The 15,591-nt window shown below is 37.4% G+C and overlaps 1 protein-coding gene across 1 annotated transcript in view; it reads left to right on the forward strand.

The window, feature by feature from the left end:
• Positions 1-801: 801 nt before the first annotated feature.
• The window catches only part of LOC109260791 (spindlin-1-like), a 92,012-nt gene continuing 77,222 nt past the window's right edge, over positions 802-15,591 (forward strand). Inside the window, 4 exon segments of the mRNA XM_053891359.1 lie at positions 802-910; positions 1,035-1,261; positions 1,566-1,672; positions 1,674-1,797. Of these exon segments, the coding sequence (XP_053747334.1) occupies positions 1,037-1,261; positions 1,566-1,672; positions 1,674-1,797 (456 nt within the window). The 5' untranslated portion in view covers positions 802-910; positions 1,035-1,036.

Genomic DNA, 15,591 nt, shown 5'->3' on the forward strand with positions numbered 1-15,591 from the left:
AGGAAACAAAATATCTTCAAGAAGTCTGAGAATGACTAATCAGTAAAAAATACCTAGAGATTGGTTCAGCACATTTCTCTGGTCCTATCTCAAATCCTCTTAAATGACAGGAAAGGTAGGTTTCTGTACATAAAGAATAACTCCAGAAGGGCAAGGGGAAAGAAAAGGCAAATACTTGAAAGGTGTAAGGCAGATGAGGCAGTGGCACCAGGGCAGGAGTGGGGAGCCTGGAGTTTTGAAAAGGAGAGGGGGCGCTTAGATGTTGTGGGAGGGTGTTTGGGGCCAGGCTCCTGACTTTGGAAAGGGGTGTGCAGGCTGACAAGGAGAGCTTCCTAGATCGAGGGCAGTGGTAGGCTTTGAGACTTGGGAGATGTGGGCGGAGTTTGGCAGGAAGGGGAGGCTTCTTTCCAGGCAGGAAGCTGTGCTCCAGAAAGAGGGAAGAGACTGTGGCTGACGCAGCGATTAGTGAGAGCCAGATGTGACCGAGGAGGCACAGCAGATTAGGAGGGCTGGGGACACCGCCGCCATGCTCTTTGTTTGCCCGGCTACCCTCCCAGACATGCCCCCCCCCCCCGCCCCGTCCATGCATTCTTACCTCCTAGCTCTTATAAACACAGAGCTAGTCGCCTGCTGATCCTCCTTGGCCACAGGCTCACAGCAGAGGCAGCAGCAAGGTGCCCGATTTGGGCGTGTAACGCCCACCATCCCCTGCCTTGGGGAGTCTGTACCTCTTGGCCTGGGAATTGTTGGACGCTGGGGGGAGAAACTGGGGGGGGGGGGTTCTCCCTATTTCTTTTACCCTAGCCTTAGATCCCTTGCTCTAATACAGGCTGAAAGAGGTGGGCAGGAAGTTTACTGCAGGCATGCAGCCAAGATGTTTTGATTTCCATCTTTCCTGTATAGTTTTCAGGTAAAATTTAGGCGCGGGTGACGGGTTGCAGTAATTAAAAGAAAAAGTTCATCTTGTCCTGCGTTGAATATATTTTTTTCTTAATTTCCTTTTTTGGCCCTCCTTGCTACTGTGCTCCTTGCAGCTATGAAGACCCCATTTGGAAAGGTGGTTGCAGGGCAGCCGTCTAGGACAGGCACAAAACGTACCAGTGTGTCTGTTACCATGATGAAGAGAAAAGCTGCCCACAAGAAGCGTAGGAGCAGGCACACCTCCCAGCATCAGAGGAGCATCGTGGGCTGCAGAAGTCGGCAAGGATGGAAAGATGGAGATGCATCTCTAACACAGTGGAAAGGAACCATTCTGGATCAGGTACCTGTAAATCCCTCTTTGTATCTTTTTCAAATATGATGGATTTGACTGTGTTTATGGATTGGAACTTCACAGAGATAAAAGAGTGTCCTTACTTGAAGTCTTCTGTAATACAGTTGTATCGTCTAGAATCAGTGATACACACTTAGCAGAAATTATGATTGGCAAAGCAGTAGAACATATTTTTAAGACAGAGGAAGGTTCCAAAAATGAATTGAGGGGGATGGTCTTAGCTCAGGCACCTGTCATGAACACATGGTTTTATATTACTTATGAGAAAGATCCTGTATTATATATGTACCAGCTCTTAGATGATTATAAAGATGGTGACCTACGCATCCTTCGAGATTCCAATGATTCTCCTCCTGCAGATAGAGAACAAGGAGAAGTTGTGGACAGTCTAGCAGGCAAATGTAGAATATGCCAAAGATGATGGCTCCAAGAGAACTGGCATGATCATTCAACAAGTAGAAACAAAACCCTCTGTGTACTTCATCAAATTTGATGATGATTTCCATATCTATGTCTATGATTTGGTAAAAACATGTTAAGGATCATCTTGAAATTTGCCAAAATGTGAGACTTCGTAAAATCTGTACACACAAAAGGTCTTGATTGGTTTCTAATTTTTAAGAACAGTCTTCTCCCTTTTTGCATGCTTTTGCCAAAAAAAAAAAAAATGAAACTTTCACCCTCTCAGACATTTTTGGAAGAAATCTTTTGTCCTTCTTTCCAAACTTTTAATTGGCTCTTCCCCACAGGAGAATGATTGATTTGTCTAACTAGTGAGTAAGGTCTGACATCCAGTGGCCCTTATTTTTATATTGTGTAGTGGCAATGGTTTCTTTTGTGGTGTCTTAGCAAGACTGTGGAACACATAGATTAGAATCAGTGTTCAGTGATCAATAGGCTTAATGATGTTTTAGGTACTGGCATTGGTAAATAGAAATATAATAGACATTTGTTAGGTTTTGTTTTGTTTTGTTTTCAACTCTATACTGTTTCTTGGTTGATCCTATGAAACCTATGTGCAGAAAAATGTGAGCCCTACTGCAGCAGAAAAAATAGGTAGTGGAATGGGTCATATATTCCATTATTAAAGGCATTAGTGAAGGTTAAACTAAGTATAGAAAAAGCAAGTTTGAAAAACAGGCAATGTTTTGGAGAAAAGCACCTGAACAAAGCCAGTGCTTTCTCATTGAGTTTCTGATAAAAGCTCCATTAGCAGTAACAGACATGCCTTGGACTTTTACGACTTTGGGGCTGGGACTCATAGCAGTACAATTAACCACTTGGGAAATATCTTTAAAATTAATTTAAGTTCACAAGCCATGGAGTCCAGACTACCAACACAGGCAGACTGGCATCCTGCTGGGGGTGAAACCAAAAAGATATTCTCTTGTCTTTGATGTTTTCTCTGTCTGCTTTTCTTCCTTTTGATGCCACTAAGTCTCTTCTCAGATATTTGACTGACAACAACAATGTGGATCTGTATTACCTATTGTAATAATTCCTGAGGACATAAATTTGCTTGGGATATCTGTTATAATAGCTGGGGATTAGTGTGCTTTCTAATTTTTTTGGATGTGAGGCTGATACTGTAATAATCTTGTATCCTAATGATACTGTGGACTCTTAAAAACTGTGTGACATGCAGCTGTGGGGTTAGATTAATTCAGCTCCTGAGGTCATGAAGGAACTACATCCAATCAAGAGGAAGACAGTCCAAGCTGCAGCTGCTGAAGGAACCCCATTATCTGTACAGACATCGTTATGAGATCTGTATGGCTGAAATGAGAAAACAAGAAATTGGGAAAGACAGAATTTTGGACTTTAATTCCTTTGGACCTTAAGATAGAAATTTAATTTGGAGCATTTATTTTTCCCTAGAAGTTTAATTGTTGGCATGGGTTTCACACAATTCAAATTAAGGCATTTTTATTATGTTGTTAAAATTGTATTATTTGGAGTATTTTAGTGCTATTTTTGAGACTCATTATGTAATCTTTGTAAGCTATAGCAAATGATGTGGCTGGATGTAATTGTAAATTGTGGATAAAATAGGGAGTGAACTTTCAGGCTGGAATGTAGGATAACTTTGGAGTTAATTACTGTTCTATTCTGAGTCCTTTCAGCTTTCTACGGGCAAAAGCAAAACCATTCACCAGTCTTACACAGATGGGAGCAGGATATTCCTAAGATACTATTGTCTCCCCCAAAGGGGGCAGTCAAGCCCTGTTTGTTAACCATAGTCTTGGGTATAAACCACAGTGGCTTAAGAGAACAAAAACATGCACGGGTATGATGGATTTATTCTCTGCCTCTGTTTGTGGTTCTGACTCAAGAAAAAAGAAAGAAAAAGATTTGCATTTCTCAAAAATACTTGGAAGAAAAATTCTACCCATGTCCACTTGCTATACTCATGCACTTTTCCATATAAGAAGATGAATAACTTAATGAAATTGGGAAAAAAAGGTTATAGATAAGTAGCCTAGGTCCCGTTTGGCTCTTGAGTTTATTTCTCATTGCAAGGTATGAGAAAGACTGCAGTCCTTTATTACATGGCTGGGTACACATCCGCTCTGTAGACCATTCTATACCTTTGGGGTGGGAGATCCCATTGTCTTTAAGCTTGGGGCAGAAGTTCATGTTAAGCTCAGGTCCAATCCATGTACTCCAGTCCAAATCTACCATCAAATAAAGCTGGTATTTATTTTTTATTACTTTAAAATTTTTAATATATAAGTTGTTTTGGGGGAAACCCACATGCTTCTGATAAATTCAAACAGTAAAAAAGGGTATACAGTAAAAAGTCGCCTTTCTTCCTTCTCACCCCTGGCCTCAGTCCCCCAGTCCCAATTTCCAAAAGTAACCACTGTTACCAGTTAGTATGTGTCCTTCCAGAAATAATAAAAATATTTACAAGCATAATTTCTATGTGTATCAGTTTTTGACACAAATAGTGGCATACTATACGTGCTGTTCTGAAATTTGTATTCTCACTTAATATATTAAAACTAATATTTTAATCCCTCATTTATTGCTGTGTATATATTTTAGTTGGTTCAGAATCTGGAAGGGAACGAGGCATGATTAATTCAAATCTTCAAATCCCATCCTAGTTTAATGAAAACTTGCATGTCCCTGAAAACCCACTATTTCTGCCAGGCAAATTTTTCTGAATAATAGAATGTGAAATCAATGTGAATGTGATATATTTTGTGGGAAGAAATCCTTAAGAGAGGCTAGTATATTTTTATTGAGGGAAGATAAAGGTAGGATCAACTATAAATTAAAATTATGGTAAAATTTACAGTAATATAATCAATAATCCTAAAATAAAATAGGATGAACAATCTTTTTTTTTTGTTCCAACTTCCACTCGTCTTTACTGCCATATGCAGATTGAAGCTGCTCGTTTCTATTTTCCTTTTCTAACAGAATGCTTTCCTGCATGTAACAGGAAACTTATTTTTTAAAGTTTTTATTTAAATTCTACTTTGTTAACATACAGCATTATATTAGTTTCAGGTGTACAATATAGTACTTCAACACTTCCATACATCATCCTGTGCTCATCACCACAAGTGCACTCAATTCCTATCACCTGTCAACCCATCTTCCCACCTACCGCCGTTCTGATAACCATCAGTTTGTTCTCTATAGTTAAGAGTCTGTTTCTTGATTTCTCTCTCTCTTTCCTTTCCTTTGCTTATTTGTTTTGTTTCATAAATTCCACACATGAGTGAAATCATATGGTATTTGTCTTTCTTTGACAGAATTATTGAATTTAGCATTATACTCTTCAGCTCCATCTGTGTCATTGCAAATGGCAAGATTTCATTCTTTTTAACAGCTGAATAATATTCCATATATATATATATATATGTATATGGAATATATATATATATATATATATATATATATATGCTACATCTTTATCCATTCATCAATCAGTGGACACTTGGACTGCTTCCATATCTTGGCTATTGTAAATACCACTGCAATAAACATAGGGGTGCATGTATCCCTTTGAATTTGTGTTTTTGTATTCTTTGGGTTAAATAGCCAGTAGTGCCATTGCTGGATCATAAGGTAGTTCCATTTTTTACTTTTTGAGGAGCCCTCATACTGTTTTTAATAGTGGCTGCACCAGTTTGCATTCCTATCAACAGTGCAACAGGGTTCCATTTCTCCACATCCTTGCCAACACCTGTTGTTTCTTGTGTTATTGATTTTAGCCATTCTAACAAATATGAGGTGATATCTCATTGTACATTTGATTTACATTTCCCTGTGCTAAGTGATAATGAACATCTTTTCATGTGTCTGTTGGCAATCTGCATATGTTCTTTGAAGAAATGTCTATTCATGTCTTCTGCCCATTTTTGAACTGGATTATTTGTTTTTGGGTGTTGAGTTTTACAAATTCGTTATATGTTTTGGATACTAACCCTTTATCAGATATGTCATTTGCAAATATCTTCTCCCACTCAGTAGGTTTCTTTTTAGTTTTGTTGATTATTTCCTTCACTGTGCAGAAGCTTTTAATTTTGATGTAGTCCTGATAGTTTACTTTTGCTTTTGTTTCCTTTGCCTCAGGAGACATATCTATAAAATTGCTGCTATGGCTGGTGTCAAAGAAGTTACTGCCTGTATTCTATTCTAGGATCTTTATGCTTTCAGGTCTCACATTTATATCTTTAATCCATTTTGAATTTATTTTTGTGTATGGTGTAAGAAAGTGGTCCAGTTTCATTCTTTGTCATATTGCTGTCCAGTTTTCCCAAAACTGTTTGTTGAAGAGACTTTTTCCCATTTCATACTCTTTCCTGCTTTTTTGAAGATTAACTGAGCATATAATTCTGGATACATTTCTGGATATTCTATTCTGTTCCATTGATCTGTGTGTCTGTTGTTTCAAATATTTTTTTAATGTTTATTTGATTTTGAGAGAGAGAGAGAGAGAGAGAGAGAGAGAGAGAGAGCCCAAGCAGGGAAGGGGCAGAGAGGGAGACACAGAATCCGAAACAGGCTCCAGGCTCTCAGAGCTGGACATGGGGCTTGAACTCACGAGCCACGAGATCATGACCTGAGCCAAAGTCGGATGCTCAACCAACTGAGCCACCCAGGTGCCCGAGTTTTTTAAATAATTTTTTAAATATTTACTTTAATTTTTTTGAGAGAAAGACAGAGCATGAGCAGGGGAGTGGCAGAGAGTGAGGGAGACACAGAATCTGAAACAGGCTCCAGGCTCTGAGTTGTCAGCACAGAGCCCCACACAGGGCTTAAACTCGGGGACAGCGAGATCATGACCTGAGCCAAAGTCAGACACTCAACTGACTGAGCCACCCAGGAGCCCCCTATGTGTCTGTTTTTGTGCCATTACCATACTGTATTGATCATGAGAGCTTTGTAATATAACTTGAAGTTCAGAACTGTGATGCTCCCAGCTTTGCTTTACTTTTTCAAGGTTGCTTTGGCTATTCAGGGTCTTTTGTAGTTCCATACAAATTTTAGGATTGTGTGTTCTTCTCTGCGAAAAATACTGTTGGTAGTTTGATAAGGATTGCATTAAATGTGTAGATTGCTTTGACAATTTAACGATATTTGCTCTTCCAATCCATGAGCATGGAATGTCTCTCCATTTTTTTGTGTCATCTTCAGTTTTTCTCATCAGTGTTTTATAGTTTTCAGAGTACAAGACTTTCACCTCTTTGGTCAGGCTTATTTCTTGGTATCTTATTATTTTGAGTGCAATTGAAATGGGGGTTGCTTTCTGTCTGCTGCTTCATCATTGGTGTATAGAAATGCAAAAGATTTCAAGACATTCTTTTTAAACAGGTTTAAAAGTTACCAGGCATCATTTATTCATGTAAGTAAAATAGTCCAGAAGTTGGATGGGCTTCAGAGACAGGCTTAGGCTGTGTCTGATTTTTTTTAGGTTGTTCCCTCCTCTGTATGTCACTTTCATCTTCATGCCATCTTTCCTCATGGTAGCAAAATTAGAGCAGGAGTACCATACAGCAGTTCCAATCTACAGGAAGATAAATAACCTATGTCTTGTCATGCATAATGTACTTGTTTAGGTCACATACCTGCATCAATGACTTAAGTCTTATTGATTGTGCTGATTGGCTTAGCCAGGGAATGTGTTCCATCCCTGAACCCTAGGATATATATCCCTGGAACCAAATGGATTCCTAGTAGAATCAAGGGAATGAGTAATGAATACCTTGAACCAATCACAAATGTCTAGTATAGCTTCTTTTTTTGATAGTATCCACAGACACCTTTCATCTCACATATCCACTTTCAAAAATGCACACACTTACATGTAGTAAATTTATGTCCTCAGAGACAGAGAACCTAAAGTCATTTCCAATGATTGCATTTAATGCTAAGTCTAGGATCTCTATTTGGTATGTGGCCATGTTCAGATCCATCGTCATACCAGTCTTGTCACCTGTAGTTAAATTATAAACTACTCTTCATCCCAACATACCCAATATACGATTGTGGAGAAGTAACCAGAGAAATATAATTTAAAAACTATCATTTAAAAAAGGAGGAAGTAGAAAACAATACACAGTAGTTTCTAGTTCAAAACATATCATAACCTGGGAGAATCTGCCCTGGCTTGATCAGCCAATCTCTTTTTGTTCTCTAAGAGGATCTTGGGTGAATGCACTTTTTGGAGTATAAGCAGATTTACCAGTCTACTTAATCTTATGTCATTTCTTGTGCCTGAGAGTTATTCTGGGGTTAGACAAACAGTTTTTGCTGTTGTCCAGGATTGGAGTTTCTTTAATGTAGTTCTCAAACTTTAGCACATATTAGAAATCACCTGTAAAACTTAAGATACAGATTTCTGGAGCCATCATTAAAATTTTAATTCAGTAGAGATGGGGTAGGGGCCAAAGATTTGTATTTCTAACAAGTTCTCACAGAAGACTGATGCTGCTGGTCCTGAAACCCTACAATGAAAATCAGTGACTTTTAGTGGCAATTGAGTCAGGACAGAGTATGTCCTTTACATTCCTTCTAATAAATTTACCTGTGGTACTTGCTAAACTATAAATTCCTGAGCCCAACCTTAGATTTAATTAATCAAGTTCTCTTGGCATGAAAGTGGGGGGACCTGGAAAAACTCTACCAGATATTGCAGGTGATTCTGACCATTATTATTTATACTGATTGGGAAACACTTGTTTAGGAAACTAGGCTTTTCATGTCCCTAATATTATATCTTCATAAGCCTTCCATCTCTTTTCCCTTCCTGCATAAATCTTAGTTAGGGTAAGGAAATTGACTTTTCTAATCCTACAAGTTTCCAAATTATCAAAATCATTTTTAAATAGAATTTCAGCCAACCAGTAACTAAGTGAGCAAAGCTTTATTTTATTTCCACACTGTTTTAAGATAGACAAGTTTCAACTATGGAGATGGTATCTTTGGCCTTGGCCTAAGAAGCATAGATTGAGGGCCATGTGTCCCCCAAGACAGCATAGAATAGGGGAACATAATAATAGACTAGAATGAGGCCAGTAAAATGGGCATTAAGTCCAGAATCAATTAGTTCTGTGTTTTGAGGCGAGTGACATAATCTTTCTAAGCCTATTATTGTAGGTCATAATCCTTATCTTACCTTGTTCTTTGGGGAAATAAAAGAGAAACGTTATCTTTAATATATAACCTCGTGCATTGCATGTACTTAACCAAGTTGAACTCCATTTAATTCCCCAGACGGTAAGCCCACGTCCTTCTGGTAAAACTTTCTTTATATTGAGCAATGCTCCAGTGACATTTAGCTAGGGAATATATCCACAAATTCTATTAATGAAGTATGACTCCAAAGAACTCTTTGGATATACATTGCTGCTTCCTTTTCCTAGTAAGAGCTTTACCAGAGAGCTCATTAAACTTCATAACATTTCTGAGTGGTTAGAAAGGCTGAATGTTACCCTACTGTGTAGATTCAATCATTCGTTTATTCAACTACTTTTTGATGATAGTGATGGAGGTAGATAGGGTCCACACTTTTAGCAAACTTACATTCTCACAGGGGTAAGAAAGAAAACAAATATGTAGACAAATAACCTATACAATTTTGAAGAATGATATGTTGTATGAAGAAAACAAAGCAAAGCAATAGAATAGAGAGTAATTGCAATAAATGAGCTACTTCAACTAGGGTTTGTTAGAAAAAAATCTTAACTGAGTGAATATTTTAACAATGAGAAACCAGCCCATGCAACAATTTGGAGAAGTGATCTAGAGAGAAAAACAAGTTGAAAGACTGGAATACCTAAAATTTTGCATTCCTGGTTATTAACTCAGTCATGTGTTTCATACTGAGACCTATAGCTAACTATTCTTCTTTACTGTTTTGTACATCTGACTCACTTTGTTGCTGTTATTTTTTGTTTTTGTTTTGTTTTGAGGTCAGAGGACATTACAGACAACAGGATTGTTCATTTATTTTTCAATTGTTACCCTGATCCTGGAGGTGAAATTAGGGGATAAGAAGTCACTGATTAAATGGAAACAACAGATTTCTTCTTCTACCCAAATCCATGAAAGAGGAACACAGCACAGAGTTAAAGTTGAAGCCCATACATAACAAATTGAATGTGTATACCTATTTTTCTGGTTACCATTTCAAACATACACTACAAGACATTTGCATAATTCAGTTTACATCATTCATTTCTGGAGGTTGGTAGGATGACAGTAAGCATTTACTGAGCACCTAGTATGTGCCAGCCACAACTTAAACTTCACAGGATACTGGGAACTAAGTGTTACAATCTCCATTTTAAAGATAAGGAAATCTAGCTTAGAGAAAAAGAGGAAAGCAGAGTCACACAACTAGCAAGAGTGCTGGAAGTGAACCTCTAACAATTGCATGAATACGAAAGAAGCAAGAGTGCCAAGAAAGAAGACAAAGTAATTTACAACTGTGCTTTTCCTATTCTTCCTTACCTATCACAATCTCTCAACACACACTTTGTTCCTACTGTTAAATCTACTTTATTCATTCATTCATTCACCAATTTATTTAACACCTACTATGTTTCATGCACTGGGGTATTTCAGTGAACAAAACAGTCAATAATCCCTGTCTTCATGGAGATTACATGCAAACAAGGGGCAGCTGATAATAAACATAATAATTAAATAAGTTATATGGGATGTCAGAAAGCAACGCTATGAACATTTTGTTCTGTTATGAACAGAAAGAAAATTAGAGTAAGGTAAGAGGTAAGGTTAGGGTAAACTTTATGGAGATGATAGTTGATCAAAGACATAAAGGAAGTGAGGGGGTTATCCAAGAATACATAGAGAAAAAGAACATTCCAGGCAAAAGGAACTGCTAGAGGAAAGACCCTATGGTGGGTGTGTTCTCAGCAAGTTCAAAGACCAGCAAGGAGGTTAATTTGTCTAGAGCTACATAAGTGAGGGAGAGAAACATAGGAGAAGTCAGAGATTTAATAAGGGAACAAATCATATAAACTTATAAGGCCTGGTAGGAATTCTATATGAAATGAGGAGCCTGTCACAGGTTGCAAATTCTGAAATAAGGTTAATGCTTCAAAAATTTATTACATAATGGTTTGGGGGTCAATATTTGTGGAAGAAATGGGAAAGAAGCAGAAGTACCATATGAGAAGTCAAGCTCTGATAAAGACCCAATAAAAGTGTCAGCCACAAACTCATACACTGATGAATCACTAGATGTAGGCTGCCTGGGAAAGATGTGACCTTGCACAAGGCTGCTCTGTGCAGCTTAGGCAATGCTTAATGGGGATGGCAGTTGAAGCTAGAGGAATGACTGTCAATTAAGAGGAGCTTCAGTGTTGCATTTCCATGTCCACAGAGTGACAGCAGATTTTGAGCAGATAATTGACCTGACATTTTTTTTTAATTTCCAGATACATTTAGTTAATATTTTAGGATTAAGATTCATTCCAACATTTATGCACTTTGCTTTTCCTTTTTTTTTATATGAAATCTATTGTCAAATTGGTTTCTATACAACACCCAGTTCTCATCCCAACAGGTGCCCTCCTCAATGCCCATCACCCACTTTCCCCTTCCCCCTACCCCACATCAACCCTCAGTTTGTTCTCAGTATTTAAGAGTCTCTTATGGTTTGCCTCCCTCTCTGTTTAAAACTATTTTTTTCTCTTTCCCTTACCCTATGGACTTCTGTTAAGTTTCTCAAGTTCCATATATGAGTGAAAACATATAATAGTCTTTCTCTGACTGACATATTTCATATAGCATAATACCCTCCAGTTCCTTCCACGTTGTTGCAAATGGCAGGATTTCATCCTTTCTGATTATTGAGTAATACTCCATTGTATATGTAAACCACATCTCCTTTATACATTGATCAGTTGATGGACATTTGGGCTCTTTCCATAAGTTGGCTATTGTTGAAAGTGCTTCTATAAGCATTGGGGTACATGAGCCCCTATAAATCAGGACTCCTGTATCCCTTGGGTAAATTCTTAGTAGTGCTATTGCTGTGTCATAGGGTAGGTATATTTTTAATTTTTTGAGGAACCTCCACACTGTTTTCCAGAGCAGCTGCACCAGTTTGCACTCCCACCAACAGTGCAAGAGGGTTCCCGTTTCTCCACATCCTTGCCAGAATCTATAGTCTCCTGATTTGTTCATGTTAGCCACTCTGACCAGCATGAGGTGATATGTCAGTGTGGTTTTGATTTGTATTTTGTGATGACGAGTGACATTGAGCATTGTTTCATGTGTCTGCTGGCCATCTGGATGTCTTCTTTAGAAAAGTGTCTATTCATGTCGTCTGCCCATGTCTTCACTGGAATATTTGTTTTTCGGGTGTGGAGTTTGGTGAGTTCTTTATAGATTTTGGACACTATCCTTTATCTGATATGTCATTTGCAAATGTCTTTTCCCATTCTGTCAGTTGCCTTTTAGTTTTGTTGATTGTTTCCTTTGCAGTGAAGAAGCTTTTTAACTTGATGAGGTCCCAATAGTTCATTTTTGCTTTTAATTCCCTTGCCTTCAGAGATGTATCAAGAAAGAAGATGCTGCAGCTGAGGTCAAAGGTTATTGCCTGTTTTCTCCTCTAGGGATTTGATGGTTTCCTGTCTCACATTTAGGTCTTTCATCCATTTTGAGTTTATTTTTGTGTATTGTGTAAGAAAGTGGTCCAGTTTCATTCTTCTACATGTTGCTGTCCAGGTCTCCCAGTACCATTTGCTAAAGAGACTGTCTTTTTCCATTGGATACTCTTTCCTGCTTTGTCAAAGATTAGTTGGCCATAATTTGTGGGTTCAACTCTGGGTTCTCTATTTTATTACATTGGTCTATGTATCTGTTTTTGTGTCAATACCATACTGTCTTGATGATTACAGCTTTGTAGTAGAGGCTAAAGTCCAGGATAGTGATGCCTCCTGCTTTGATTTTCATTTTCAACATTACTTTCTCTCTTTGGGGTCTTTTGTGGTCCCATACAAAATTTAGGATTGTTTTTCTAGCTTTGAGAAGTATGCCAGTACAATTCTGATTGGGCTTGCATTGAATGTGTAGATTGCTTTGGGTAGTATTTTCATTTTAACAATATTTATTCTTCCAATCCATGAGCACGAAATGTTTTCCCATTTCTTTGTATCTTCTTCAATTTCTTTCGTAAGCTTTCTATAGTTTTCAGCATACAGATCTTTTACATCTTTGGTTAGGTTTATTCCTAGGTATTTTATGATTGTTGGTGCAATTTTGAATGGGATCAGTTTCTTTATTTCTCTTTCTGTTGCTTCATTATTGGTGTATACAAATGCAACAATTTCTGTAAATTTATTTTATACCTTGAGACTTTGCTGAATTCATGTATCAGTTCTAGGAGCTTTTTGGTGGAATCTTTCTGGTTTTCCATGTAGAGTATCATGTCATCTGCAAAAAGTGAAAGGTGACTTCTTTGCCAATTTGGATGCATTCTATTTCATTGTGTTGTCTGATTGCTGATATTAAGACTTCCAAAATTATGTTAGACAACAGTGGTGAGAGTGGACATCCCTGTGTGTTCTTGATCTCATGGAAAAAGCTCTCATTTTTTCCGTATTGGGGATTATATTAGCTGTGGACCTTTCATGTATGGCTTTTATGACATTAAGGTATTTTATTTCTCTCCTGATTTCTTGACAGCTTTTATTAAGAAACGATGCTGTATTTTGTCAAATGCTTTTTCTGCATCTATTGACAGGATCATAGCATTCTTATCATTTTTTGTATTAATGTGTTGTATCACATCAATTGATTTGTGAATGTTGAACAAGCCCTGCAGCCCAGGAATGATTCCCATTTGATCATGGTAAATATATTTTTTTAAATATACTGTTGAATTCCATTTGCTAGTATCTTGTTGAGAATTTTGGTATCCATGTTCATCAGGGGTATTGGCCTGTAATTTTCCTTTTTAGTAGGGACTCTGTCTGATTTGGGAATCAAGGTAATGCTGGCTTCATAGAATGAGTCCAGAAGCTTTCCTTCCATTTCTATTTTTGTGGAGCAGCTTGAGAAGGATAGGTATTAACTCTGCTTTAAATGTCTGGTCAAATTCCCCTGGGAAGCCATCTGGCCCAGGACTCTTATTTTTTTGAGAGATTTTTGATAAATGATTCAATTTCTTTGCTAGTTATAGGTCTGTTCAAATTTTCTATTTCTTCCCATTTGAGTTTTTTTAGTGTGTGGGTTCCTGCTAATTTGTACATTTCTTCCAGATTGTCCAGTTTGTTAGCATATAATTTTTCATAGTATTCTCTAATAATTGTTTGTATTTCTGTGATGTTAGTTGTGATCTCCCTCTTTCATTCGAGATTTTATCTATTTGTGTCTTCTATCTTTTTTTTTTTTGAGAAGTTAGGCTAGGGGGTTATCAAATTTCATTTTTTAAAAAAAATATCTCTTAAATCCATTGATCTGTTCTACTGGGTTATTTTGGATTCTATATTGCTTATTTATGCTCAAATTCTTTTTATTTCCCTTCTTCTGGCTTGGGGAGTCTGCTGTTTACTTCTAGCTCCTTTAGATGTGCTGTCAGGTTTTGTATTTGTGATTTTTCTTTTTTCTTGAGATAAGCCTGAGTTGCAATGTATTTTCCTCCTAGAAATGCCTTTGCTGCATCCCAAAGGTTGTGGACTGTGCTGTTTTCATTTTCATTTGCTCCCATATATTTTATAATTTCTTCTTTAATTGCCTAGTTTATCTATTTACTTGTTACTAAGATGTTCTTTATCATCCATGCATTTGGAGACTTTAATTCTTTTTTTCTTGTGCTTGACTTCAACTTTCATAGCATTGTGATCTGATAATACGCATGTCATTTTTATATTTATTGAGTACTGTTTTGTCACCCAATATGTGATCTGTATTGGAGAATTTTCCATGGACACTCCAGAAAAATGTATATTCTGCTGCTTAGGATGAAGTTCTTAATGTATCTGTCAAGTCCATCTGCCCCATTGTATCATTCAAGTCCATTTTTTTTTAATTGGTGTTTTGCCTAGATGATCTATCCATTTCTGTAAGTGGATTATTAAAGACCCCTGAAATAACCATATTCTTATCAATACGATTGCTTATGTTTGTGATTATTTGATTTATGTATATGCCCCAACTTGGAGGCATAAACATTTACAATCTTCTTGATGGGTAGATCCCATAATTATGATATAATGCCCTTCCTTGTCTCTTGTCAAAACCTTTAGTTTAAAATGTAGTTTGTCTGATATAAGTATGGTATTCCAGATTTCTTTTGACTTCCAGTAGCATTATAGATGGATTCCACGCCCTCACTTTCAATCTGAAGGTGAACATAGGTCTAAAATTGGTGTCTTATATACAGCATACAGATGGATATTGGATTTTTTTTTAATCCATTCTGATACCATATGTCTTTTGATTGGAGCATTTAGTCCACTTACATTCAGAGTTATTATTGAAATATATGGAGTTAGTGTCATTTGTTACTTGTAGGTTTCATGCTTGTGGTGATGTCAGTGATGTTTCTGGTCCTTTGTAGTCTTTGCAGCATAACACTCACAGAGTTCCCCTTAGGATATCTTGCAGGACTGGTTTACTGGTCATAAACTCCTTCAGTTTTTGTTTGTCTGGGAAAGCCTTTATCTCTACTTCTATTCTGAATGACAGGCTTGCTGGACAAAGGATTCTTGGCTGCATATTTTTTCCTATTCATCACATTGAATATTTCCTGCCACTCCCTTCTGGCCTGCCAAGCTTCAGTGGACAGTTTGGCTACCACGCTTATGTGTCTACCCTTGTAGATT

This window comes from Panthera pardus, unplaced genomic scaffold, assembly GCF_024362965.1.
Source record: "Panthera pardus isolate Hobbes unplaced genomic scaffold, ASM2436296v1 HiC_scaffold_27, whole genome shotgun sequence".
NCBI lineage: Eukaryota > Metazoa > Chordata > Mammalia > Carnivora > Felidae > Panthera > Panthera pardus.